Raw genomic sequence first — 27,467 nt, 5'->3', positions numbered from 1 at the left:
GTTTGCATAGGTTTCCACCCATAGTTAAAATACATGTGTTTCAGGTGGACAGGTTACTGAGTTGCCTGTACTGTGTGAGTTTGTGGCTATGCTGTGATGGATTGGGCTCCTGTTCAGGCTGTACTGTAACTTGCATAACAACATCTGATTCCGGCATTACTTTGCTAGTCTCTTCAGTAATCTGATAGTGTTGTGACATATAGACTGTATATATAAATAATAAGCTGCAACTGCACAGTAAAACTTTGTGTGCAAATTGTAATGCTCTCCTCGTTGGGGCCCAAAACAAGAAAAAGAGAAAAAAAATGGAAAGGTCCTACTTGGTCTTTCCGGATGAAACAGAAGTAGAAAGAGGTCATGAGAAGCATCTTTATTGATTAAAAGCCATTAACCACAATACAGCAAGAGACACATCTGCAAGCTGGACTGAAGAAAGAAGCATGCTACCTTCCCATCAGAGGTTCAGAAAGGTGGAACACCTCAGCAGAAATAGGAGATGAGATCTGTAAAACAGCAGCAGGAGGCTTGGAATAGGGTGGTGCAGGTCACAGGGTTGGGTGGTCAATGGGCTCACAGCTCAGAGAGCGGGGTCCAGCAGAAGGGGGCATTGGACAAGGGCCTTAATAACACTTCAGTCAGTCTGACATCCAGGACTGTCAGACTCCAGATTTGCCATTATCTGTTTCCTGAACTCAAACCTTCACATTAAGTAACGTACTTTAATAAACTAAATAATTTACCTCATCATGATTGATAGGATGGGCTTTTTTTGCCTGCTGAAATACATTTTTTCTTTATTTCCGCACTCTAAAAGTTCCTTAACTGCAGGAAAAAAGGTCTCAAACCTAAAGTGGACCTAATTTCATAAAGCATGGTAAATTACACACAATTAAGATAGAGAGAACTATGCAAGCCAGCTGGGTGATCTTTTTAAAGTCAATAGAAATTTTGAGGATGTTATAGGACCCTGTGCTACTTTGCACTATGAGGTGCCAGATAGGTAATATTGATAGACCACACAAGCACCATTCCTCAGTGGATTTGAGGGGTAGCAGCCCTTGAGATTGGAACACTTGAAATTCCACTGCTTTTTTTATTTGATATTCCTGCAATTTTCAGAATTTTTCTCTAAATATTCACTTATAATTACTTATATACAGAAACACAGTTGTGTTGCAGTACTGTACTTGGGTTTCAAAATGACTAGCATATTAAGGATGGTTTTTAAAGTGAAACAAGTGGTACTCCTAGACTGCAAGCTGAACCTCAGCAGTGCCATAGCCCAAAACTGCTCTTCTACTCTGCCCTTGGGATGCCCCTTCTGTGTATGACCCCTTCAGGTGTTAACACACACTCACATAAAGACACACACACACACATAATGCTACTCCAGGTCTTTCATCCACAAACTGTTTGTAAAGCTAGGTTTTAGTACAGACATCTGCCACCAACAGAAAGCAAGGGTTGCTGCTTAAAGCTGCTCCGGAAAGCACTTCATGCTAAACATATTGTTTGTAATTGTCATAATTCATTAGGAGTGTAGTTTATTAGTACTGGTTCAGTGGTAGGGAACCTGCACATGTTCACAAAATCTTTTTAAAATGTATACATTGTTAGGTTTATGGATTGGGGGCAGGGGGTGACAAAACATCAGGAAAACACAGCAGCAAAATAAGAGTACCTAGAAAGGATATCACAAACAATGAAAGAAAAAAATATACTGTAACACTGTCATACAGATGCAGGGTAACTGATTTTCCTTTTCTTATTTTTCTTGGTGTTTACTTTTAGTTTTGTTTTAATCTATGCATAAGACTAACTAAACATCCTACTCTGACACATATGGAAAGCTATTTCAGCGGCTGAAACAGCTGCTATCTATCTTTAAAAACTCTTAAAATGTTGTTTTAACTCTACCTACATAGTTTTAGGTATATGCATGCTATCAGATGTCAAAAGTTCCTTTTAGTCTGCTTTATAAAGTTAACATTGGACATAGGCTGTAGCCTTTCAGATTTTAACTTTAATGTTAAGAGATGACGTTACATTTGCCACTGTAGTCATCTCCTCATGCAAGCTGTGGACTCTGCCTGAAAATCAGTGGGGAAAATGCTCAACTGCATGCTCACTTGCAGAAGTTAATGCAGTTGTGGAACATCATGCTGCTGACTGCAGCACAACCCAGAGCATTTGATGAGGAAAGGACGAAATTGGAAATAAAGCTTTCCAGCGCCCCTCTTGAGGCACACTTTATAGATGGATCAACAGGCAATGATAAGTGGCCCTCACTGTAAATCTAGAATTCATATCTGCAAAGTGTATTTATTTGAAATGATTGTGGAAATACTTTTTTTTTTTTTTTTTTAAATAGAAAATAACCCTATTTACTATTATTGGTTCATGCTCATCATCACATCGTAAGCTAAATGTATAGGTGCTGGTTACTGTAGGTGGTGTTTGGTATTTGATATCAATTGCAGAGTTGTCACTGACAGATGGTCTACTGTTTACGCACATACAAAAAACATTGACCATACTGGATGCTGGATTAGCTGCACTTCATGGGAGGGAGGGTGGTGAAAAGGCCGGGCAGCTAAGCAACAGATTGACTTACTTCTGCCATCCATGCTCTCTGGGACTATTATTTTCTAACGACCACAGAAAAACATCAGGCTAGATAAAACACCCAAGCCATAATGGAGAACATTCCATCCACCAAATGTCTTGTCTTAATCCAGTCACTTTTAGTCATCAATTATAACTTACTACCACCATAGAAAAGTAGAAAAAGCAGACAATGCACCTCCTTCTGGTGGACATGGTGCTTAAAAAAACCTCGACAAACTACATCACCATAGTAACTGCAATCCAAGGACATTCTGGTTCACTAGTCTTCTCTCTTACAAGGTTGGCAAGAAATGAATGTTGTGGTGAGGAGGTGTGATGAGGTGGTTGTGGACAGAGCACAGCAGAGCCAGGGCTAGGTGCTCACAAGCCCTGCTTGGCCAGTGCAGCAGTGACATCCTCAGCCAACGTGGCCAGCTGTGGAGACTCTAGTAGGTTGATGCTGCCAGTGGATGAGATGTTGCTGAGGCGGTGTGGTGAGGCAGTGCCTGACAGGACCGGTGACTGAGTCACAATCTCTGCCCCATGGTCTACGCGTGCCTTTGCTGATTCCCGAAAAGTCAGCTTGTGACTCTCAATCTGGAGGGAGGTAGGAAAAGAAGGTGGCACTAAGCATTATGGTACACAGTGCAGATAACCTCTTGCATGGGCTAAGATGATTGTAAAATCTGACAGTTTTCTGAACTGACACAAGAGCCATAAACTGTTTGCTTCACATCCTGAAGCACTGTTGCTCTAGAGAGCATCTGGCGCTGTGATCACTATCTGAATCTCATCTCTGGTTAAACAGCTTTATTCCTCTCGCTGGCCATGTATTTGTTGCTTTTATTCCTGATTGGCCCAAGAATATATGGCATTAGCTGTGCAGCACAAGTCAAAGGAATGTTTAAGTGGCCAGTGATTTCAGCTGCTCGTGACAAACTGGCTGTGAGATGATTTGCATGGTTAGAAATGGTACTTCAAGGATTTGGCAAGTAACTGAAATGTTGTCATTCATACTAGCAATGTTTTCATCTATTTCATCTCATTATGTTCCTGGTTGAGATTCCATTGTATGAGTTAGGAAAGGATATGGAAAATACACATCAATAAACAAAGATGTAGCAATTAGACATAATTAAAAATTGTAGGAACAACCAAAGAATTCCAAATAGGTAGATGATTGAGCTACCAACTAAAATGTGAACTCACATGAATGTGACCTCCTCCTGGTATGTGATGGGCATTGTCTAGTGATCCCACCTTGGCCTGGGCCTTTTCTTTGAAGTCCAGCTTCACACTCTCAATTCGAACATTACCGCCACCTTAGAGGCACAGAAACGCAGGTGAGACCAGTTTCAACAGGGCAGAGAACAGCATTGTGGTTGCGACATCTCTTACAACCTGCAGGTTGCTTTCTTTAAGCCCTACTGTCATGTTCTGAAGAAAAAATTCTGACATTTTTGCTGAATTGGCAGGTAAAACTAAATTACTTTGAATAAAGGCAATGACTAAGCAACCAGATATTTAAAAACAGTGTTCATGTATTTACTCCCATTTACTGTATAATAATAATAACCATAATAACCAAGATTTGGTATTACTTAAAAAGAACAGAAACAACAATGGCATAATTAACTGCATATATAATTTTAAATATACAGGAACCAAGACTGAATGTACATACAACTCAGAAGTAAGTTGGTAAAATTTGTTTTATTTTCAGAATTAAGTTAGTGCTAGTATTAACCAGCAGAATCATGGAGTGAAGCTCATAGATCTGGCTCATACAACCTGGGATCCAGCCTTTTTAAGTAAGGTGCTTTCTTTAGAATGTGTAAAATGCTAAAAGCTCCTTGCAACACTCCGGATGCCTTTTGTGACCAAAGATAACTGGTACCTTATGAAAAAAAGTGTTTATGAGTCCAGATGTGGGTGTAAGTCAGATGTCATAAGCAAGTCTTGAGTCCTGACTTAGAAGAAAGTCAAGTGAGGAACATGAGAGTGTTGCTTTAAGAGTGGGGCACTTCCACAGGACTTTATCACATTTTAACTGAATGATTGCAGACACAGAAGAATGATTAGCAGGCAAAGTTTAGATTATTTCAGGACTGTATGCACATCTTAACAGCAGTGCACACTATTAGAAAGTCTTTCACAATAAATGCAACATGCTCAGTGGGTTCTTCCTTGGCTTATTTCTTATCTTGCAGAGACCTGATCAAATAAAAGAAAAGTGGGAATTGCTCTGGTGTAAGCCCAGAAAACTGCCCTGGGTTTTTCCAAGCACAGTCTAGAAGCAAGACAGCAAAAGTAATAGGTGTAATGCACTGCTGTATTTTTTTCTGAGATGTACACTGCTTTGGAGAAATGTGTCTGCTTAGTAAACAAATGTAAATAGTGTTTTATATTGTGAATAAATCATGTGTTGATAGTTATGTATAGGCAGCATGGTGGCACAGCAAGTAGCACTACTGTCTTGCGGAGCCTTGGTGGTGCAAGAGGACATGGGTTTGATCCCCACTCAGTCTGCATGGAGTTTACATGTTCTCCCCAAGTCTGTGTGGGTGTCTTCTGGGTGCTCTGGTTTCCTCCCACAGTCCACAGACATGTCGTTCAGGTGGACTGGCGACTCAAAGTCACTCATAGTGGGGGAGTGATAGAGTGTGTTTCACTGATGTGTGGATGAGTGACACAGTGTAAGTCACCTGGGTGGAGAAGGTGTGTGGGCTGTTAACAGTACACAGAATTCATTAGAAGTCACTTTGGAGAAAAGCATCTGCTAAATGAAGTAACATAAGTTGGTGCTTTACAGTGTTCTAGTGATTTGTGGGCCAATTGCATTGGGGGTTTTGGATGGGATGGGAACAAATTAATATTTTTCCCATTTAAAATAATGGTAAATAGGTTTTCTATATGCAAGATTTAAATATAACATAGTTTGATTTAAAAATGAACAAATTTTCAGTTCTGTCTAAAGCTAAAGTGTGAAAATATCTTACATTCCAGTTACTCCATTGTAAAAATGAATTTTGTGATTTTTTTTTAAGACTATTAATAAATGCTCTTATTCTGGGGTCAGGGACAATTTTATTCAAACCTGAAAAAAGGAGTACAAATATTAGCATTTTGCAAATTGAAAAAACTTCCTGTGTCTGTGTGGATAGTGGGAAAACTAGGAGAATGCAAACCCGAGTTATCTGAAATATTGCTAAAAAAACACTTCAGCTTCATAAAAGTTTATAAAAATTTGTCAAACATCCAGGTTAAACATTTCACATAGATGCCATTCAGCACATAATGGAATGACAAAATAGTGTGGTCAAAATTGAGAAACAACATTAATACTGTTTTAATAAACAGATTTTTGATATGTAGAATTAGTCTCTGTTTGCACAAGTTGCAGTACAACGGACAACAAATGGTGGCCGAACAACATAGTAATTTATAGTTGGCATGCCTATCTTTGCGGGTCTTAAAATGACAAATGAAATTTGATGTCGTGGTCATTGTGTCATGCATTCTTGACCCATGGGTTTTGCAAAAGGCTGTTTCTTTCTTGTTTGTGGCATCGACTATAAACTATGAACATCCAAAACTAATCATTCTTGGAGTCAATCCCTCAGCCATAGTTACTTTTTGGTCTACACAGACAGTTTTCCTGTTGTCAGCATGCTTAATCCTGATTGATAGCTATTATTAATATCACAGTCTGCTATGGAAGTAGAATACAATAAGAATGATGGGATTGATAGAATATCAGGTCTTCACAAGTCATTTGATCCAAGTGATGGATCAAGTGTAAGTCAAGTCATTTTTTATGTACAGTCAAGCGAGTCTCAAGTCTGAAAACTGTGGGACTTAAATCTGACGGGAGTTGACAACCTCTGTTTATGACTACATGTCTGTGTTGCAGCTAAGCAGTGGGCGATCTGGAAGGGTCTCTCCAATGATGGAACAGAAGAGCTAGTACAAAACCTGGTCTGTGGTGAATATTGCTCAGAGATCCACACTTAGAGGTCACATGACTCACGTCGATCTTCTTGTTCTGAATGTAGACCTATAAAAAATATAAGATCATTAGACTCCAGCTCCACTACAACGGGTGCTTTCATCAGCCCATGGAGGAGACACTGCTTAGATGTTTTAGGGGTTTCACATCACTCAACCCTGCAAAACTCTATGCTGTCAGCTGCTCCAACACAAATTCTCTGTATCCAATATCAAGTGACCAGTGTCTGTATAAAACCCGTGGGCCAGTATAGAAGTTCTTTCAACTGGTGCATGTTGTCCTGAAACTCATTAATTCAGAAGGTCAGTTTGGAATCAATTTTAGCTTTTTTTTTTTTTCTTTATTTATTATGAAAGTACAGTCCATACCCTTAGAATACAAGGCAAGGTTTAGATTTGAGGTCATTATTGTTGTTGTCATGTTTCATCCTTCCTCTCAGTCAAGAGATTAAAGAAATTCCTCCAAACATTTTGCGCAGGATATGTGTGCTTTCCCATTCGTATGATATGCTGAACATCACTTGCTGCTGGTTGGCCTGGCAGCATCTTCATCTTGTTGTATATGTGTGGAGTCTGTGTGGACTAATGAAAAGTAGTGATGTTTTTCTTGAGTGCCTCCCACCATTAGCGGCTTCTTTTTGACGATAGTACTTGGCTTTTTTTGTGTCATGTATCTGACAAGCCCGGAGAACTTTGCCATATTGTACATAGTTGCTAAGGCCAATGATGGCTCTCTTACAAGCAAACTGTAGTTTGATGAGTCCACAGCCACTGTTTAGTCCCACGTTTGTGCCTTTTTGTGCTGTGAAAATTATAATATGTGCTGTTATTTTTGAGATAGGTCAAGCAAAGAGAATAGGACTACTGGGGACTGTAAGAAGCTGAGCAGGAATTCAGACAGACATTGGTCAGGATTTTAAGCTTGAGAACGAGGAAGGGATAGCACACTGGAGAGGGTGAGTCCTTGACAGATGTTAGGAAGCTGCTTCAGCCATTCCACAGTTTGCAAGTTTGGCTCTGTGGACAGAGCTATAAAGCATTAACGCTAAGCTCCTTTTCCCTTTTTATGTTTGATTTACTAAATCTAAGACATAGTGGCTTTGAACACAAACCTCTGAGCATCCTGACACTAACAGTGCAAGTAATATTTGAAAGCAGCTGCCTATTGCAGTGTGTTTCATATATATATATATATATATATGAAGATATAAAAACTCAGTAATTTCAGCACAGTTATTACAGTCTTTTAAAATCTCTGAGCTTCTAAGTCTCTAGCAGCGACTGGGTGATGATTTTGTCTACTGGCAGCTATAAACCAAAATATTCTGTATTCCTTTCTGAACCCTGACCGTTTTTCTGCTCTCTCCAGACACACTGCTTTACAAAAAAGACATGAAAAAGCAGATGACAGTTTGATATTATCGATGAGAGCTTCTGCTGGAGTATAAGAAGAAGCAGACACTGAGCTGGACCATTCGTTTAATTGCTCAAGCTGTAATGTGAAGGAAATGAGTAGGACAGCATCTCAACCTACGTCATTGTGACCGAAACGTTACTACAATGGCACAGCCAGGCATCTGTAAACTTGTGATGAAGGATGGTAACCACTGACAGCTTAAGTCTCTCACAGACTCCTAAGGTGCTTGAGCAAGTTCTGCTAAGTCTGCTGAGTCTAAGGCTGAACGAGATGCCTACAGGAAAAAGATTAGTGTTTTGTAAATTATATAATTATCTATTTAGTTGTGGAGGTTTACTGGAGATTAAATCTATGCCACCAAAGGTTGCTTTGCTTCCAGGGCAACAAACCAGACACTTGCAACATTTATAAATGCATTCTTAGCCTTTTTCTAAAACATCAGAGTTTAAGAATTTTTAAAGAGAGATTAGCTATTTATTTCAGTAGTCTACTTTTCAAGTTGTTGGTGTAATGCACTCATTGTATCTTTCTTTCACATGTACTTGGGAGAAAAGCATCTGCTAAATGAATAGGTGTAAATGTAGTTCAAAGTAGTCCAAATGCTTTGAAGCTTATTAAGTTTAGCATGTACTCATGTACTTCAGAAGGTCCACCACATCATATTGACATCATAGTATAGGAAACCTTGCTACACTAACAAGACATACTCATCTGTAATAGCTTTTCAATGCAAAACGTATACTTACAATATATTTAATTTATGGTTTCAATAGTCTTTAAATTCTGACACAAAGTGCTGCTAACTAGAATGGCAGTACAAGAAAGTCAAAGAACTAATGTCTCAGATTTTTGGAATAGATGACAGAGATTAGCTCCAGTTTACAAAATTTGAGAAAACCCACAAAGCCATCTTGATTAAAACTCAACAGTTAATTAAGTCAACTGTCTCTGCCGATATGTGAGGAGACACATGTCCCAAAGAGTGTCTCAATGGATAATTAGTGAGTAGTCAATTCTTGTAATTCCACAGGAAAAATTCATTATAAAACTGGGACCCAGGTGGGAGTTTGCAAGGCCACAGGAGAGGATTTCATCAGGACTTAGCAACAGCATCAATGTAGAGTAAAACGCTGGGTCAGGCTTCCAACGGTAATGACATCACTGACAGGGTCATTAAGAATCCCAGGTTGGTGTTGCAGTTAGAGAACGAAGGCATTTCATCACACTGAACGACAGGCCTCAGTGTGGGCTGACACACTGAGACACACTCCCAGTGCCAGTCAGGTCACTGAGAGGGTAATTAAGGACAAATTAGAAGAAACTCACCATTAATAGTGTTCTTAATTTCATCACTATCTGCTGATGCAGTGCTGACACCATAAATGCTATGTTTTAATATAACCAGAGTATTATGTTTAAAATACCTCACTTAATTTGTAAAATTCATTTTCAGTAACACCAAAGATTTGGCTGAACCTGTAATTTTCTGCATCAGTTATAGATACTGAATCCATTTCTCATGCAATAACAGATGTGTGGCAAAATATGAAATAATTTAAGAATACTAAATATGAATAAAATGATACTTTTAAAATAAAAAAAATGAAATAATGTAACTCACTAAATAAATTCATGCCACTGGATGACCAGCAGACTTAATGACTTTCCAGAGACAAATGATTCTGGTTACATGACATCACAACCTAAACTCATAAGTATATATATTTATAGACCATCGCAGTGTGCAAAAACCCAAACTGATGTGAAATAAGATGAACAACGAGCAATCAGAGCAAGAATGGAGAAAAGAGGAAGGAAAAAAAGGGAATTAAAAGGAGAATAAAGCATGCAAAATACAACAGACTTGACTCTACATGTCATTATGGGAGTCACAGCAAATGAAGAACCAGCAGTATAAGATGAATGAAGAAGAGATCTGATTAGCACAGAGGCAAGAATAAATGAGGCAGGTTAATTCAGAGGATTTACAAACTTGGGAAACGTTGTAACTCTTACCTGGCCTGCCTTAGGCTGGTACTTAATGTTTTCTGTGGAGCCAATCTTGGATTTGACATTTTTGAGGTCAGGCAATGGCTGGTGGATGACACGCAGCTGCTTGGGTGTGGTTGCAGGTGACTTGGGGGGGGTGCGGATGATGGCCACCTTCCTTTCCTGGGACAGGCTCAAGGACTTGGGTGTGCCTGGTGTGCGAGGGTAGCTTGGTGTGCCAGGGGTGCCAGGGGTGCGGCAAGAGTAGCTGGGAGGGGTGCTGGGTGTGACGGAGGTCGAGCCGGGGGTGTGGGGTGTGGACGAGCCGCTTCGGGCTGACCGGGAGCGGGTCGAGTCCATGCCTTCAGGAGTTACAGAAGTCAACCATAGGTCATAAAGGGCTCAAAGAGAAGGCAATATGATGACAAATCATTTGTCACTTTCCTTGTGATCCTACAACAACTTTTTCTCTGGAGATTGGTTTTCCACCTTAAAGATTTCCTATTCAAGCGCTTCCTGACCATGAAACAATCAATGATTTTAGTTCTTGCAGGACATAAGCTACCTTAGGAATGAAAGTAATTTGCAAAATACAGCTCTGTGAAGCTGACCCCCTTACAAACAGCACAAATGGGGGAAAAAAAAAAAAAACACGATACATTAGTGTTTGTGTCATTTTGTGCCAAGAAAATTACAATTTCTGCCTTAGTTGTTTTTGAGATATTAGCAACTATTTCTTCCAGGCTGTGACATCACTCAGCCCCACTACAGCACTGTAGACATTCAAATTCGGGCTCATTCATTTGTGCTTCAGTTTGTACCATTTAAACTGCAGCTCTGTCTCCTTTGGTTTTGGAGTAATTATTAAAGTTTGTTTACATAGCACGTGGAAAAATAATTGCTTAATAATATCTCAGTGTGTATAAAAACAAATATTAAAGTGAAGCGAAAATCATCTTAATGACCAATTATTCCATCTTTATTGTTGGGCCTTAGTGACAGTTACAGCATGATTCCGTCTGTTGGAATATAAACATCATGAAAGAAAACTGACCATTACACTCTTTGTGGCAACATGCAAAAAAAATCCATCAATGCATGAAAATGCTGTACTTTTAACGCAAGCACTGATAATGAGGAATATAATGGTGAATGGACAGGAGACATGTCAGAACTTTTCACGTTCATGATGAAAACTGTCAGCTGCTGCCAAGTGAGCTTGTAAGATTCAATGGATTCAGCTACCTGTCATACTGGGAGCCCGTTTGGACCTGCGCTCTGCTCTGCCATCACTAGGGAAGGCTGCAAGGGAACAGGAATATGGCCAGAAGGCGGGAGAGGTGAGAGGGAGCGGTAGAGGGAGGAGAAGAGAGAAACAAGGGAAATTATTAATGAAGTGGATGTTTTTCAGTAGCAATGTTGCAGCAAATCTGATTATCTACAAACCTGCGGAGAGAGTTGTGGTGGATGAGGACTTGAGGTTTTTGTGTTCTACATCTTAACAGTCTCATCTAAATACTGTCCCGGAAAACTGTCACAAAACATTTGGATCGCCTAGGTCTGTTCAGGTGGTGCCCCATACATTGAATCCAACTCACCGCCGAGTGAGATCAACTATATTTTCTACTACTAACAACTACTTTTCCATCTCCCCACCTCCTCCTAGGCTTATCAGCAGTGTATATGCAAATAGTGTGCAAATCAGCAAATAGTATTACAATTTTTCAGTTATAGAAGAGTTATCTACACCTGGTGTTTGTAACAAATGGTTACTATTGCTTTGTGTGTGTGTGTGTGTGTGTGTGTGTGTGTAGTTTTTTGGGTTTAGGAAAAGGACTGCTTGTGTGTAGTACCATACATACAGTACTGTTTTTAAATCACATCAGTGTATTTCGTACAGTGCCCTTCCCCAACGAGTTGCTAAAGATTAATGAGCAAAACAGAAAGGTATAGAATGTAGTAAAAAAAAAAAAAAACTTCAGCATCAGTCTTGAGAATATGTGGCCGGTACTGGACAGAGTGCATGTTAGAGTGTTGTGTGGTGGGAGGGGCTTACAGGTGGGGCGACGGGGTGCAGTATAACTAGAACAGGTAATGGAGGTGGAGCTCTCATCCTGGCTGCCAGCAGGAGCACGGTGGCTGAGCATGGCGGTGGGTCTGGGAAGTGATGATCTCTTCTCTGGACTCCGCGAACTGCGGTCCTATTATAAGGAAACATAACCACACTATTTTAATAAACCAGCCCCTGAAAATTTCTTACAGTGGAAACATGTACACACATCTATGCTTTTGCTGCAACCTTTAACAACACGGATGGATGGATCTGTGATTTTGTTGATGGATGACATATATAACCCTCATTTATAATTGGACACAATGCAAAACTATCTCTGTCTTGTGCTGCTGTGCGTAATCTGGAGTCCTGCCTTCCCCTGCCTACTAATATCTTCAATATATGAGAATCTTGGGAACAGCAGAGGAGGGGAGAGACCCCAGAAACTCCATCTCATCAGGAAGAGTCTTTTTACAAACAGCTAGCAGACATGGGTCATTTCAAGAGAAGGGTGACTGAGTTGGGACTCTTCATTAATGTGGAAGGTATGTGGCAAATGGGTAGGACACATTGCAAAAAGGAAAAAAGACCACATACATAAAAAACCCATGTACTGAAAAATAAATCACAGTGGCACAGCAAGTAGCGCTGCTGTCTTACAACCCCTGGGTGGTGTGGGAGAATATGGGTTTGATCCCTGCTTAGTCGGTGTGGAGTTTGCATGTTCTCACTGTGTCTTCGTGGGTTTCCTACCACAGTCCGAAGACATGCTGTTCAGGTTCACACATAGTGTGTGAGTGACACAGAGAGAGTGTGTTCCAGTGATGTATGGATGAGTGACCCATTGTAAGTAGTGTATCTAGCAGTGTAAGTCACCTTGGTGAATAAGGTATGTGGGATGATAACACTACATAGAGTTCATTAGAAGTTGCTTTGGAGAAAAGTGTCTGATAAATTTAAAAAAAAAAAAGTAAATCAACGAGAATGAAAAGAAGAGTTAAGAAAACAAAATTAATTGCTCTGTTTCTTGGAATGAATACAAACTGAAGGTTATAACTGAACATTTGTGAAAAAAAATATATTGAAAATATTACGTGTCCAATGGGCAACTGAAGAAGAATATCCATGCCAGTTTTTGGGGATAAAAATACATTGGCGGTCTAAGAATTTAAATACATACCACATTAAAGAAGCAGAGGATTTAAGATAATTATATGTCATATAGAATTTGGCCATAACTTCCACACATCATTAACAGTATTTATTTTTGTCACTAAACTGGGACATTCTGAACAAATGTTATTCTGTGCCACCTCACAAAGCTGACTGAATATAAAGAAAATTATTAAAACACACATTTATGGCATCTGCCAGGTTTTTGTGTCAAATATGCTACACAGTGTTCCATACAGGTGGAGTGGCACAATAGGTAGACCAGGTCCCTCACAGCTCCTGGGCTGTGCAACTGAACATAGGTGTAATCTCTGTTTAGTCTGTAGGAGCTTATATGTTTCCTTTTGGGTGCTCTGGCTTCCTCCCACAGTCCAAAGAGATGCATTTCAGGTTAACTGGTAAAATGTCCTGTGTAAGTGAATGAACTTATGATTGACCTGCAATGGACTGGTATCTCAGCTGAAGTGTATCCTGCCTCACACTTTATTCTACTGAAAAACCAGCTATATATACAACAGTGGATGGATATTCATTCAAGAAATAAATCAGATGAGGCTAATTAATGGAATGGAATGTAAAGCTGCAGGTTGTTGAAATATCTTAGTGCAAAATCTGCAATGAAATTAGAGAATATTTTCTATGCATTTCCAAATATTTCAAATACCTTGAACAAAAAGTGGCCTTGCACTATCCTTTGCTACACCAACTCAGTCCCTGCTGTGTACTCAAGAAGGAAAGAAGTTTAGAAGTATCTATCTGCTCACCATCATCCACAAACTCAAACCTGTGGAATCTCAGTGTTTTCAAATAGTGTAGGAGAAGATATTCTACTTGACTTGTTTGATATAAGGTTGGATCTACAACATTTACATTTTCATTAACTTTCAAGTTGCAAACCGCCCCATAAAGGCAGTTCCTTTCATTACAGCGAAACTTGGAACATCACACTGTAGACAGATACGTCTCTTGTTATTAGTCTGTAACCTTACTAGGATGGAGGTAAACATTACAGCAAGCAACAGATAAATACATTTCTTCTGTAATCTGAGTCCAGTATCCAGCAGACTTGATGAACTCTCAAAGGCATGAAAATACCAAATGTTTCCAAACCCTTATTCATCACTCTCCACTGAGACAAGAATTTGCTTTTGTAGAATCTGTGTAGCATAGTAGTTAGTACTACTGCCTTGGGATCTAAAGATTGCAGGTTTGATCCCCCCCTCTGGCTGTAGTACCAGGCCTGAAATTGCTCCAGTAAAATTACCCAGCTGTATAAATGGGCAAATAATTGTAACCTTAACATTATCAGTTGCTTTGGAGAAAAGCACCAACTAAATGAATATCTGATATTTAAATATTATAAAGACAACTGCCAACAGCATATTGTAATCTCCAATAGGTGTATGTATAGGGTTTCCATTTCCACTTGAATCTCAATAGCAGCAAAAAGTTGATTTCACTTACCGTAAATTATGGGTAATGGTAAAATATGGTATGGTGAAAAGGGTGTTTGTTGGGTAGCAGAAACATCTTTGTTACTCACTGAGGTCCTCTCCAGGGAGCGGCGAGCCAAATTGATTGGCTGTCTATCCTCCAGTGATCCTAAACCTAGAAAGAGGGAGAAGGAAAAACAGAAGAAACACTTGCACTGTTGGAAAGGTATATCATACAGAGCTTGACACGCAAAGAGATGGTGAGCACAGTGATAAGTGGACAGCAGACATTGGTTTGAACCATCTACACATGCACCACTTTGGCCATAACTGGGCCTAAAGGGAATCACTCAACTCATGTACTCTAATCCAAATTGTCTTAATTTTATAGCATCATCCACTCTCCATTACAGCATAGCAATCAATGGTATATAAGAAGCATTTAAATAAAAGTTGGGTTCACATTTAAAATGTACATGGGAAACATATATTGGCAATTGCAGAGCCTACCTCTAACCTTGTAGGGTAGCACAGTAAAATTTCTCCAGCTTTATGCAAGTTTCATACAAAACTGAGCCATATGTCTAACTGGTGTAACTCTGCACAAGGCAAACAAGGGGGCAAGACTAGAATGTCTCATACAATCAACAAGGAGTGAGTAATACCTGAACCTGCATTTCTCAGTGCCAGAAAGGATGCAAAATTTATCTACAGCATACACACTCATCTGCATTTCTTTCATAGACTGTGAACAAAATCTTAACCATCCAACACAAGAGAGAGGACAAGAGAAAGAGAGAGTGAGATGGGAGCTCCAGTCCAGACCAATATCAAGCCAATATGGGAACATTTTTAAAGCACACTAGTTTCCTCATAACCAAACCAAAACTATAATACAAAAATAAGGATGAATATGCTGACAATATAATGTGATTCCAAGACATGAAAAACAAAGAGCAGAAATTATTCAGGAAACATTGTGCAGGAAACAGCAAGAGTTGTACAAAAAGGACAAAAAAAAAACAAAAAATACTTAGGAATCTTGAGAAAACACACATTAAAAACAACACTTACAAATCAAAATTATATAAAGATAAGAGGAATACACTGTAATACACTGTAGTAATGGGTTTGACCAGCCACACTGCAGACCACTTGGTGTGGTTTTGTCACCTGTGGGTTTCCTTTTAGCACAGGCGTGCGGCTGGATGGGCCTAGGCTGTCTGACCGCAGGTTTTAATACACTCTTCCGGGATGGAGAGCGGGTCTGTGTGTCAAATTTTTTAGTAAGGTCTGCCTTCTTAATGATTGCTACAAGAGGGAGAGACAAAATCAAGGAAAGCAAGAAAATTAGAAATGCAGACAGAGGGCACTCTGTGGCATGACAGACAATTTTCCAAAATGGTTACAACTTCTAATTGATAACTTTGGGGTACCACTCATCCAGCATCATAAACACAGTATTATATTAATACATTACAGAAATGATTAGATTACATAGTTCAGGGCCTAGATTACACATAAGCTTCTTATATGTAAAATTAAATAACATGTCTATTCCAAAGAAAGGTTTATGTTCTAGAAATTATTTTAAAAATTAAGAAAACAGAAAAGAAAATATTAACACTATTGGTAATAACATCCTGGTGAAGAAACCTTTTTTATTTTTGGCTTCCTCCCTTAAGACAACATTGAACTCTCTTTGGGTTGGTTTACGATCCAAGCTGGAGACACGCCCCTTGAGTCTCCCTGTAGGCTTCTCCTTCGGCTGCTTTTTCACCACTGGCTTCTTGACAGGACTCTGTATTTTGGGGAGGGGCTCAATGGGCTCCGTGGCCATACTCCTGTCTTCATCTGCAGTTCAGAGGTGGCAAAATAAGGCAGACAGGGCTACTCACCTCTGTATTTTCCAGAATACTGGATGCTAACAAACTTTTCCTTTTGTATTTGTACATAGATTTCACCAGTCTAATACAATAAACCAGTGGAATAAAGCAAAGAAACATATATACAACAAAAAGAACCATGTGATTATATTAAGTATAATATCTGTCAATATAAAATATATCTATGCAATTAGTGATGGTGGTTTCATTTTTAACATAGCTGTTATTTTAAATTTTGGTCAGTTTGTTTTATCAATTAAAGAAAAGAACTGCACCTTGAGTGTCAACCCAGGCACTGTCTGTATCTAAGATGGAGTCATCAATGGTTGTCTCATCCTTGTAGTCATCATAAGGCTCTGTCTGGCATTCACTCTCTGGAACTACTTCCTTCAAAGGAGAATCTTGAATATCTTGAGATTCAGGGATATCAGAAACCTCCTCCACACTGGCAGCCTCCACCTCAATTTCTCGAGACAATTCGGCTGTATCGTCTTTCTCATCCTGCTCTTCCTCTTTTGCATTAGGCTGTTGACACTCCTCCAGATGTGTGGAGAAGTGGACACTGTGACCAGGCTCTACCCCCTCATCAATGGTTTGCACTACTGTGATGAAGTCTTCCTCAACAGTGACTATGGATTTGATAATAGCATGGGGCTCCACAAGCTCTCTACCTGTAGCCTCTGTTGTCTCCACTAACTCTCTACCTTCAGACTGCTCTTTATCTCCCTTTGTCTTATTGCTGGACTTCTCTTGACTCTCATCTTTCTCAAGAGCAGCAGGGGCTTCCAGCTCATGCAAGCTTTCATGGTCTTCAGTCAACTCTGCGTCATCTTCTTTGACTTTATATTTTTCTTCAGTACTGGTGACTGAAACAGACTCCCATGGCTGTGTACAAAAAGGCACATCTGGCTTTGTAGAAACTTCTGGGGCTAAAGCCTCTAGGCTCTCTGATTGGGTAAGCTGTACTTTGGAATGACCTGTGTCCTCCGGCTGCTCCAGCTTCCTTGGTGCATTAATGTCTAATACCTTCACTTCTTCAGTGTTCACCTCTGATGGTTTCATGAAATCTGTTTCAGAAGGTTCTTCTCGTACCTTGGGTTTCTCAAGAATATTGACATCCACTTTCTCTTCAGTGGAGCTACTCACTGATGGTGTTGCTGAAGGGCTTATGGGCTCTTTCTTAGGCGAAACTATCTTCATTTGATTAGGAAAAACTTCTACACTATTCAGCTGAGAGTTGTCTGGTTCACAAACATCTAGATGTTCCTCTGTTGTCGTCTCCATTGGTACTAAGGGCTCTGTTTCTGGAGAAAACCCATCTTCTATCATAGGAGCAACTTCTTCCTCCTTCTGCTTTGACATGTCTACTTCAACGGTATCTGGTTTCTTCTCTGTAGTACTGCCCTCTGAAACTGCTTCCAAATCTTTCACATCCTCTGCTTCTGGTGCTTCCTCAAACTTCTTCACCAACAGTGGTCCAGAAACACAGAGATTTCCCTCTGTATTGCTCTTTAGTGCTTCTCCTGAAATTTTTGCTTTCAGGCTTGCAACCTCCTCATTTTTTAAATCCTGCTGTACCTCCTCTTCTGCAGTGCTTTCCATGGATGAAGTTGGTGAAGGTTCTACTGGTCTTGTGATTCTATCCTTCCCAATACTAGTGAGCTGATATACATCTTCTGCATCAACCTCTTCGTAGGCTTCTTGATGCACTAAATCTGGCTTGTCCTTTACTTTCTCTCTTAGCTCTTGTAACTCCCGCTCTTCCTCCACACTTAGAGGTCTATTCTCTGTTTCTAGCTTATGAATTTGTCTCTCATATGTAGCTATTTGATCTTCTACTGTTAGTTTTGAATTTTCTTCAGACTCCATCTTTGCTTCATCAGTGGTCAGCACAACAGTTGGAGTCATTAAAGATTCAGTCTGTATTTCAGGCTGTGCCTCCTTAGCCTCGATGCCAAACTTTTCTGGTGGGATTGGAGATACCTCTCTTGAGAGGTCCTGCTCTTCCACTTCAGGAATTATTTGATCTTTAATGTCACTTGCCAGCTCTGTCTTTATGCTGACTTTGTTTGGCTCATGTTCATACAGTGATGTAGGTATGTTTGCTGCAGTCTTAATTTCTCCTGCAGCTATTCTTGCATCAGCTATTAGGCTATCCTCTCCCAGCTCTTTGACTGATTCCTGTATTTTAACATCCTTTGAGGCACTGGATACTTCAGCTGCTTCCTCATTGTCCTTGGTTTCATCTTTTACTTTAACTTTTTGTTCTTGCTCATTTTGGTCTCTCTCTTCATCAGCTGTTATCAGGCCCACATCCTTTTCATCTTCTGAAGGCATGGTGGTGAAGATCTGGGGAGGGAGTGGGTCCATAGGACTGTGAACATCAGCAGGAGAAGGCATGGGGCCTGAGTACTCATTGAAAACACAATACCCAAGATCATCTATTTGACTTTCATTTCCTGTTGCCTTCTGACTTTGGTCCATGAAACCCAAATGGGCCAGTGAGTGGCCAATGTAAGCTGAGACATCAGCAGGTACAGACTTTCTCCTTGTAATTTCATGGTCAGTGCCCTCTGAAGTGATTCTTGATCTTGTGCCGGCTAGATCTAGCATTTCAGGCAAATCAGGGGCCATTATGGTGGTATTTTTATTGTTGTACTTCATGGGGAGGGGTGATTCTGGAGACTCTGCCTGTGGGCTAGCCTTTGTGTCAGCTGTTGCTTCACATGGAGGAGCTGTTACAGAGGTGAATGACCCCAGAATAAAAGGAGGAAAAGCTGGGGGCTTCTCAGCTGATGGAGTTGTAACTGGAAGATAGTCAGCAGACTCATCTAAACTTCCACTAGTATAAGACAAGATATCTGTTGCTAATGGGGAAAAGTTTCTTAACTGCCCTTGACCCCCACCTTGTTCCATCGATGCAAATGGGATGTTCAGAGAGTAGCTTCTCTGATCCATTGATAACTTACTTGGTGACAGCCTGCATTCATCCCTTCTTTCAGTGGAAGGATGGGTTTTAAGTTCCCCTACAGGGCTCTTCCTGTCTTCTGAAGGTTGTGTCTCTGCTTTCTTCTCTGTGATATCTGTGAGCTCATAATAGCCTTCATTTTGTCCACCAGAATAATCTTCCTTTACAGCAGAGGTCTCAAAGTAAGATGACATTCCAGATTTGTCACTTTCACTGCTCTCTAAATACATATCCAAGGTACTGGAGGGATCAACAATGTCAGGGTGCAGCCTTGAGTCTTCTTTTTCAGTGGTGGACTTTTCTTGAGGAAAGGCTTTGTCCCTGTCTTTGACACAGGGAACATCATGCTCCTCAACACTGCCTTGCCCAAGAACCATGCAAGGTTTGGAGTGAGTGGGTTCTTCATGAAAATCCAATTGTTCAGCATCTAAAGCAATATCCTTTTCTTTCTCATCAGATTCAGTCATTCCTTTCTTACAGATCCTCTCCGGGTCAACCGATGTGTCTGACTTGATCTCCTCTAATGCCGCACTTGTTTCATGACTCAGAGGTTCAACAGACTTAGCCACAACACTGCTAGATTCAACCACTTCAGCTAGTGGCTGTGCCTCAGAAGTGGTCCCAGTGATAATTTTATCATCCATTTCTGCAGTTTCTTTGGGGCTGTCCATTTTGTGATCTCTCTCTCTTGGACCAGTTGACTCTTCATGTTTCTTAGAGGTGGGCTCAGTGGTTTCTTTAGACTGGTGCAGTCCATTTGATGAATATTCCTCTTTTAGGACTTGTTCAGTACTATGGTTGTCAGAAGAAGCAAATTTCTTTGCATCAGCAGGGACCAGTATTGACTTCAGCTGGGTGGTCAGCTCCTCTGGGTATCCCCCCACCTTGGGGAAGTCTGTGTCTGCAGGACTGGTCTGCCCCCTCCAAGTGGGGTTCTCTGTGTCCATCTTCAGGGCTGCAAGCAGATCTCAAGTAGTCTGTATGCTCTGCCTTAAATTAAGTCTGTCTGGTTTACAGTTCTTATGAGCCAGCACAAAATGACAGCCAAAGCTCTCCATTTATGAAGCAGAAATGTTTGGTGTCACAGTGATGAAACAGGAGAGCATAAGTGGCAAATTGTTTGTGATGACTGGGATGTTGCGAATTAAGTTCATCATGCAGAGCCAAAAATGGTACAGATGAAAACAAAGTGATGAGATGGAATGATCATCCATGACATTTGAAATTGATATAAAAATCTGTCTGAAAAAAACAATGTTCTTTTTGCTTAATTTTGGCTAGGTTACGACTGTAGGCCACAGGAATAGTGGCAGTTTCAGTGGTTATTGCAATGACTTCTTTTGATGGAAATGGTATTTTTAGAATATTCTGTAGGAGCATGGAATTTACATGGCACATTTAAATGTTATCACCATGCTGAATTTCCTCAGTATTTCTTTAGGGAATGAAGTATGGAAATCCTTAGCCCTAGAGACATGAAAATGGAATGTAAACAAAGAATAGCACTTAGAACTATGCTTCAGTATCTTTATTGGGACTAAGGAAATATACAATTACAGCTCCAAAAAACAATATCGCCATCATGAAATGTGAAATGGTAAAATGACAGCAGTGCAAAATTAAATGAAACAAATTTGAACCAACATTTAATGCAATCCAGCGATATGGACTCAGTCCACTACACAGAAAAATGATTATTTAAAATGCTGAAAAAATAGAAGATTTTCTCTGCAATGCAGCCAGCAAAAACATGAAGTTGGCATTTTAAAATGAATGGGAAATGTTGGTTCAGAGTTGGAATCTGTATATGATTTCGACTGAAAATACCAACTCAAGATCTGGCTGAATCAGCAGCAGGGTTGTATCACCAAACACAAAAACAGAAGTGTACCAAAAAAGCAGCAAAGAAAAGTGACAGTCTTGATTTGCCAAGCAAGGTACCCTGAAGCTTGCGATGACTAGCAGTTTTTGCCTCAAAGTACTAGGCTTCGTGCTATACTCCTTTATCTCACACATGGGTAAGAAAAGCACTGGAAAAGCAAGAAGCACACATGCACGCTAGGAGGGGGGACACACCTTCCTGAGGGCAGTGTTCCAACCCTGAATCAAGAGCTTTCATGTTGGCGACCCCAGTAGATACACTAGCTGCTTTGACCTGCAGACAGGGCTGAGCATGGGTCTTCCATAAATCCTCTGTCTGCTCTAAGAGCTTTGCTGTGGGTCCCAGCTCAGGTTCCTTCCCACTTGTTTGCTGCTCTTGCTCCTTATGAGCGGCTGCTTCTATGTCCTCTTCCTCATGGACTGCAGTAAGAACCTCAAAGGTATCCTCTTCTTTAATAGGGGGAAAAGGGAAAACATCAAGAGTACGGAAAACACAAACTTGGGTTAAATGGGGAGAACAGATTTAAGATATACTTTCAGCTCTGTTCATAGACAGTTATCTCTCTTGTATGAATACCTGTAATATTCTAGATTACTGACTTTTGTGGATATCTGACCATTCCTTCATCTTTCACAGCTTGCTAATATATTTAAACGTTTCTGATTTGTATACTTCTTTGTCAAATATGCTTTAAGGATTGCAGGAAGTACTTATGTGAATGTGGTTTTCATGTACAGATGTCATGGAAACAACCCCTTCATTCTGAACCCATGGAAATCCATTCATCCACTGTGAGCAATGCCTGCCTGCTTTCACTTAACTTAGCTTCTGAAGGAACAGGCAGATGTCTTGTGCCTTTGTGACTTTTGAGCAAAGACAAATCAGAATAGGAGTGAGTACACAGTAAACATGTACAGCTAAAATTTTCATTTGAAGGAAAAAACATGACAGACGAATTTCACAGAATGTAGGGTGAAGTCACAGAGAGGAGAAAAACAGCAGCTCAAGCAGCGATACAGATGAAGGGTAGGATGGACAAAATAGTTTGGTTTAATCTCCTAAACAAATGTTGCAAGTTAATGTTGTATGCCTTAAAACCACCACAGTGCACTTTTCAGTAAATTATTCTTACAGTTAATCTCAGTAATTGTGATTTCTTCATCTACCTTGTTTCTGTTCCATTTGCTTGGTATTTCTTTGGACTAAACAACAGGATTCAGCTGAATCACTACCTTCCTGAAGATGATCTGTTAGTTTAAAGAGAAAGCCACACACACACAGTCTGAAACTGCTTGTCCCATGCAGAGTCGCGGGGAGCCGGAGCCTAACCTGGCAACACAGGGCATAAGGCTGGAGGGGGAGGGGACACACCCAGGAGGGGACGCCAGTCCGTCACAAAGCACCCCAAGCAGGACTTGAACCCCAGACCCACCAGAGAGCAGGACCCAGTCAAACCCACTGTGCTATTGCACCCCCCTTAAAAAGAAACCTTTATAATCTATTCAAAACTTTACACATTTATCATAAATAGTGCAACTGTCAAGGACTTCAGGTTTTACACAGAAATGAAGAACCACTACATTCACTCTCATCTGGATTTTTCTGCATCAAAACTTGGAATGACTTCCTAGTACTAGTGGTAGAGGGAGAAATATCTAACATCATAGCATATACAGATAGCATGAAGGACACCTAGAAACTGATCTGGACGAGTGCTATATGAAGAAATTAATTCCAAGTGAACTGAACTAAAAAGCTTTGCAACTTTCTGCAGTCCTACAGTCAAGGAGGCACTGTTGCATAGTAGAGCCTTTAGATTTCATTAATAGTTTAGCATAATTTTTACCATTAGCATGGACTATTGTTAACACTACATGGTATCCATTGGAAGTCACTTTGGAGAAAAGTATCTGCGAAGTAAATAAATGTAAATGTAATGTATTGTGGTCCACTGAACAACGGGTAAAAGCTTGAACAAAGAATTTTTTTGTGGGAATTTAACTGAGTGACACTCAGTTACAGGCATTCCTCGGTTCATAAGAGTTTCATCAGTAAAAGATACATCAGATGGAGTAGTGTCGAACCCTATTCAGACTGGACTTGTAAAGGACAATGTTAGTGATGCACTTGCTGGTAAATGCTACCACCAAATATCAATAATTTTACACGAAAAGTATTTACAAAAAATACTTTTTACATTTATTCAAGTATATTGTAGTGTTGACAACATCTAAATTTGTATGCCTAATTTTGGGAACTCCTACTTTGCACGTTTTTATGTAAAATAAAGTTGAGCTGACACATTTGATATGTGTACCTAAAGACATATTAAATCCACATTCCTGAACTAAAAGACACTGTCAGTAGATATTCCCCAGGACCAGCATCTGGGAAGCCAGATCTTACAATTTTATTCTGTAACATGTCACATCTCTGCATTTGTCCTTCCAATAACTCTGTATTTACTGTCATCAACAGAAAATAAAAGCAATATCATCCTTAAAGTAATACATGTGAGACAGCAGACTTTTGTACACATCGGCATGTCTGAGTTTCCAATATATTAAAAAAACCAAGCCAGAATTTAACAACATTCTCCTTCCATACATACTATGTTTGCACACCTCAAAACACACTGGACCAAATGCATTAATTAAGAACTTGCCATCATCTCTGCACTATGTTTCAGCAGCAATGTGGTTGTTGAGGAATACCTAAATATCGACATTTACATGTTGAATAGTTTCAGAGCTAGCATAATACTTTTTTTCTAAAATTTTGTCATTTTCAATTTGCAGCCTGGTGGCTACAAGCTTGAAATTGCAGTCCGGTGGCATTAATGATACTACAGCATTAACTTTAGAACAACACTGGCAAGCCTCTTAATTAGACAGCTTTATCCATGAAGCCACACTAGGGTCCCTTAGCTGTCAGAATTCGAAACACATCGACAAAAAGCTTGCTGTGAATGGTACCATGGAGCCCAACAGCACTGCAACAGCTGAATTAGCCCAAATGTATATGAGCACAGCACATGGGATTTGTTTTCAATGGGACCAGGATTATCTTTTCAAAGCCCCCATGAGGACCTTCCATGCTGAAGCTAATCCTCAACATGAAATGCACAGTAGATGTTTTCTGTTTCTAGCTTATGAATTTGTCTCTCATATGTAACTATTTGAGCTTCTACTGTTAGTTCTGAATTTTTTTCAGACTCCATCTTTGCTTCATCAATGGTCAGCACAACAGTTGGAGTCATTAAAGATTCAGTCTGTGTTTCAGGTTGTGCCTCCTTAGCCTCTATGCAGAAGATATATATCAGCTCACTGAAGAGAAGACAACATTGCATGTCAAAGTCACAGGTGAAGGCCACAAGTTTGCCTGTCCAAGATGTGTGTGATGTGCGCCTTGCTGCTGGCAAGCAGGACATAAATACAACTGAGAGGTATTTTTTGATCTACATCTGGTGTACATAGACAGGTGGTGTGGCTAGGTGTTAGGGCTGGACATGGATTTGAAAGGTGGGGCAAATGGGAGGACCAAGCATGGCTGAGTACAGAGTTCGTGGTACTCGGTGGTCATGTATGGTTTGTCCTGACCGTCCAGTCATTTGAAGGGCACACTCCTTACACTGTTCATGGACATGTACCTGCATGTCACATTTACTTATAAAAGATACAGAAGTGTATATGCTTGCATAAATCTACTGGATACGTGAACATACATGCAAATAATTCACAGGACCATTTATGCATGCAATATCCTATATATATTGGCACAAGTCTGCAAGTATATGCATAAATGGGAGCCACAATTCACTGTCTTGTGCAGTGGTCCTCTGATGATAAGGAACAGAGGGTGTGCATAAGCCAGACAATGTTAACAATAATGTCTGTAATGAGAGGCAAACAGCAGAAATTATAGTAACATGTGTAACACATGATTGGGTGATGAATGTTTAATAATAAAAGTCGATTTTCATAGAACAACAAACCCTATTAAGTACACAGTATAAAAAAACACATGAATTTATAGAAACTGAAAAAAAAACAAAAATATATAAAACAAATATATAAATAAACAAATTCATAATGTAGAAAAAGTCCAACTGAACCATGCAAAACTGATGATGAAAGAGGAGAGGAAGGTGAGGACAACATAAGGGCAGATTACAGAAGAGAGACGGGGCGAGGGCAGAGCGGGAAGAACGGGTTTGAGGAACCATGCGTGGTTCACCTTCAATCTGCCTAAATGCGGCCGCGGCGGCTTGCCCTGAGGGGCGACAGCCATAGTGCGTCCATTCGGGGCTGAACAAAGGGTGCTCATAGTACTCCTCATCAGAGTGGTAGGGGTCATCGTCAGGCACAGACACCGAGATGGAGGGGGCGAGGAACTTGCACCGCTCCCGAGAATTTTGGAAGCGTTGGAGAGGGACTGCCTTCTCCTCATCCCCTACATCTACAAACAAACACAAGGGAAGAGATCTGCAGGGGGAAACCTGGCAGATAGAGAGACAGGAAAGACAGGCGACCAAACAAGCACAACCGGATGACAAGATGGCTGGAGGCACAAACACTAAGACAGAGACACACGTTTACCAGCTAGACACATGGGTCAAGAGTGACTGATCTAGCCATGCTCAGGCCTGCAGAACTACTCATACCGTATTTGATTCAACACAGAAACTCACAAACCAGTAAAACTAAGAGTATACTTTTGTTTTGCTAGTGATAAGAGAAAGTACCAAATACCAGGAGAGACACTGAACAAAGCATGGCTGGTTCAGGAAACCGACTTGTTCTCCAGGCCTTCTGACAAACCGACGCAGACATGGATCAAATCAACTAAAGAACCTGATGCCAAAAAACATGACTCTAAACACAAGGCCACAACAAGTAAAACAACATGGCACTGATACATGCAAAATCAGTATGGCATGACAAAACCCAACACCAAGGCAAGGTATATAAAGAAAAAACAGGTTAAAAGGAAGTAACAAGAGTCAATGTCCATCAGCATGGTACAACTGGCATTCCATGATCTGTGAGTTGGGGGCCAAAGGAGGTGGAAGAAGTGCTGAGTTGGTGGATGGTTTTGGGAGCGTGAAGGGCAAGGAGATGGTACATGTCATTTAAAATAGGTGTGCCATTGATACTAGAAAGAGGAGAATGTGAAGAAGAGGGGAGCGATCACTCCTGTTCTGCCACAAGCAGAATACAGACACCTCTTGTGTTTTTTGACCCCAAAACCCAGTGAACCCAGATTCCCAGGAAAGCCATACACGAGCAGGATTTTAGCACACCTCTGTCCAGTTTGGCCCCTGCTGACCATAGCTTTTTGAACAGGGAGCCCTCTGACACATGGTGATTTTCTCTTTCTCCCTCTCTCTCTCTCTTTCTTTCTTTCTCTCTCTCTCTCTCTCTCTCTCTCTCTCTCAAAGAAACTAAATCCCCCCAGCCCCATCCGTACCTTGCTCCAATGGTCCAAATTGCTCAGCAGATGGCGAAGGTGGAGGGGAAGGAGGCAGATTGGCTGAGTCTTCAACTGAAACACGTTGTATTAATGAAAAAGAAAAACAGAGAAATCAGAAGAGAGGCACAGAAGTAATTAAGTTAAAAGCAAGACATCCACATTTCCATACTTGTCTTTCTTTCAATAACTGGGTGATAAATAGTTATGGGATCATGTCAAACCAGTCATAATTCCATGAACCCAAGCCTGTACACAAAAATGTCTGCAGTTTTGAAGAGCTATGAAAACTGTTAATATAAAAGAATGAACCAGACTATGGAAACTGAAAGCAGAGTGAAGACTTTGGCTGATAAGCAACACATTTTAATATAAAGGACTTTTACATAGAGAGTAAGTAAGGACACCTTCTGTATCTGAAATAAATCAGAATGCCCTGCTTTGGTGTGCTGGAAGATCTTTCAGGATGTACATAATGTGCACCACAACTCTCTCTGTGCTTCTTTTAGAAGTAATTTCAGAAAGATAGGATGTTCTTGCCAGGAGACATTATGGTATATGGGCCCCATAACTTACTAAGCT

The 27,467-nt window shown here is 40.3% G+C and overlaps 1 protein-coding gene across 4 annotated transcripts in view; it reads right to left on the bottom strand.

Moving 5' to 3' along the window:
• Positions 1-357: 357 nt before the first annotated feature.
• Positions 358-27,467, bottom strand: part of LOC108922326 (microtubule-associated protein 2-like) — a 72,312-nt gene continuing 45,202 nt past the window's right edge. For 3 of the 4 annotated variants that reach the window (XM_029255944.1, XM_029255945.1, XM_029255946.1), the window contains 13 exons: positions 26,886-26,960; positions 25,653-25,874; positions 21,611-21,865; positions 16,842-20,489; positions 16,337-16,534; positions 15,854-15,991; positions 14,791-14,855; positions 12,078-12,222; positions 11,267-11,323; positions 10,049-10,383; positions 6,583-6,664; positions 3,817-3,929; positions 358-3,204 (listed from right to left, as the gene is read on the bottom strand). In XM_029255944.1, the coding sequence (XP_029111777.1) occupies positions 2,989-3,204; positions 3,817-3,929; positions 6,583-6,664; positions 10,049-10,383; positions 11,267-11,323; positions 12,078-12,222; positions 14,791-14,855; positions 15,854-15,991; positions 16,337-16,534; positions 16,842-20,489; positions 21,611-21,865; positions 25,653-25,874; positions 26,886-26,960 (5,549 nt within the window). In that variant the 3' untranslated portion in view covers positions 358-2,988. The remainder of the gene's footprint in view (positions 3,205-3,816; positions 3,930-6,582; positions 6,665-10,048; positions 10,384-11,266; positions 11,324-12,077; positions 12,223-14,790; positions 14,856-15,853; positions 15,992-16,336; positions 16,535-16,841; positions 20,490-21,610; positions 21,866-25,652; positions 25,875-26,885; positions 26,961-27,467) is intronic. The other variant, XM_018732400.2, reaches the window with a different exon arrangement.

Source organism: Scleropages formosus, chromosome 1, assembly GCF_900964775.1.
Source record: "Scleropages formosus chromosome 1, fSclFor1.1, whole genome shotgun sequence".
NCBI lineage: Eukaryota > Metazoa > Chordata > Actinopteri > Osteoglossiformes > Osteoglossidae > Scleropages > Scleropages formosus.
Note: the sequence above shows the minus strand (reverse complement) of the source record. Positions and strands in the feature narration are given on the sequence as shown.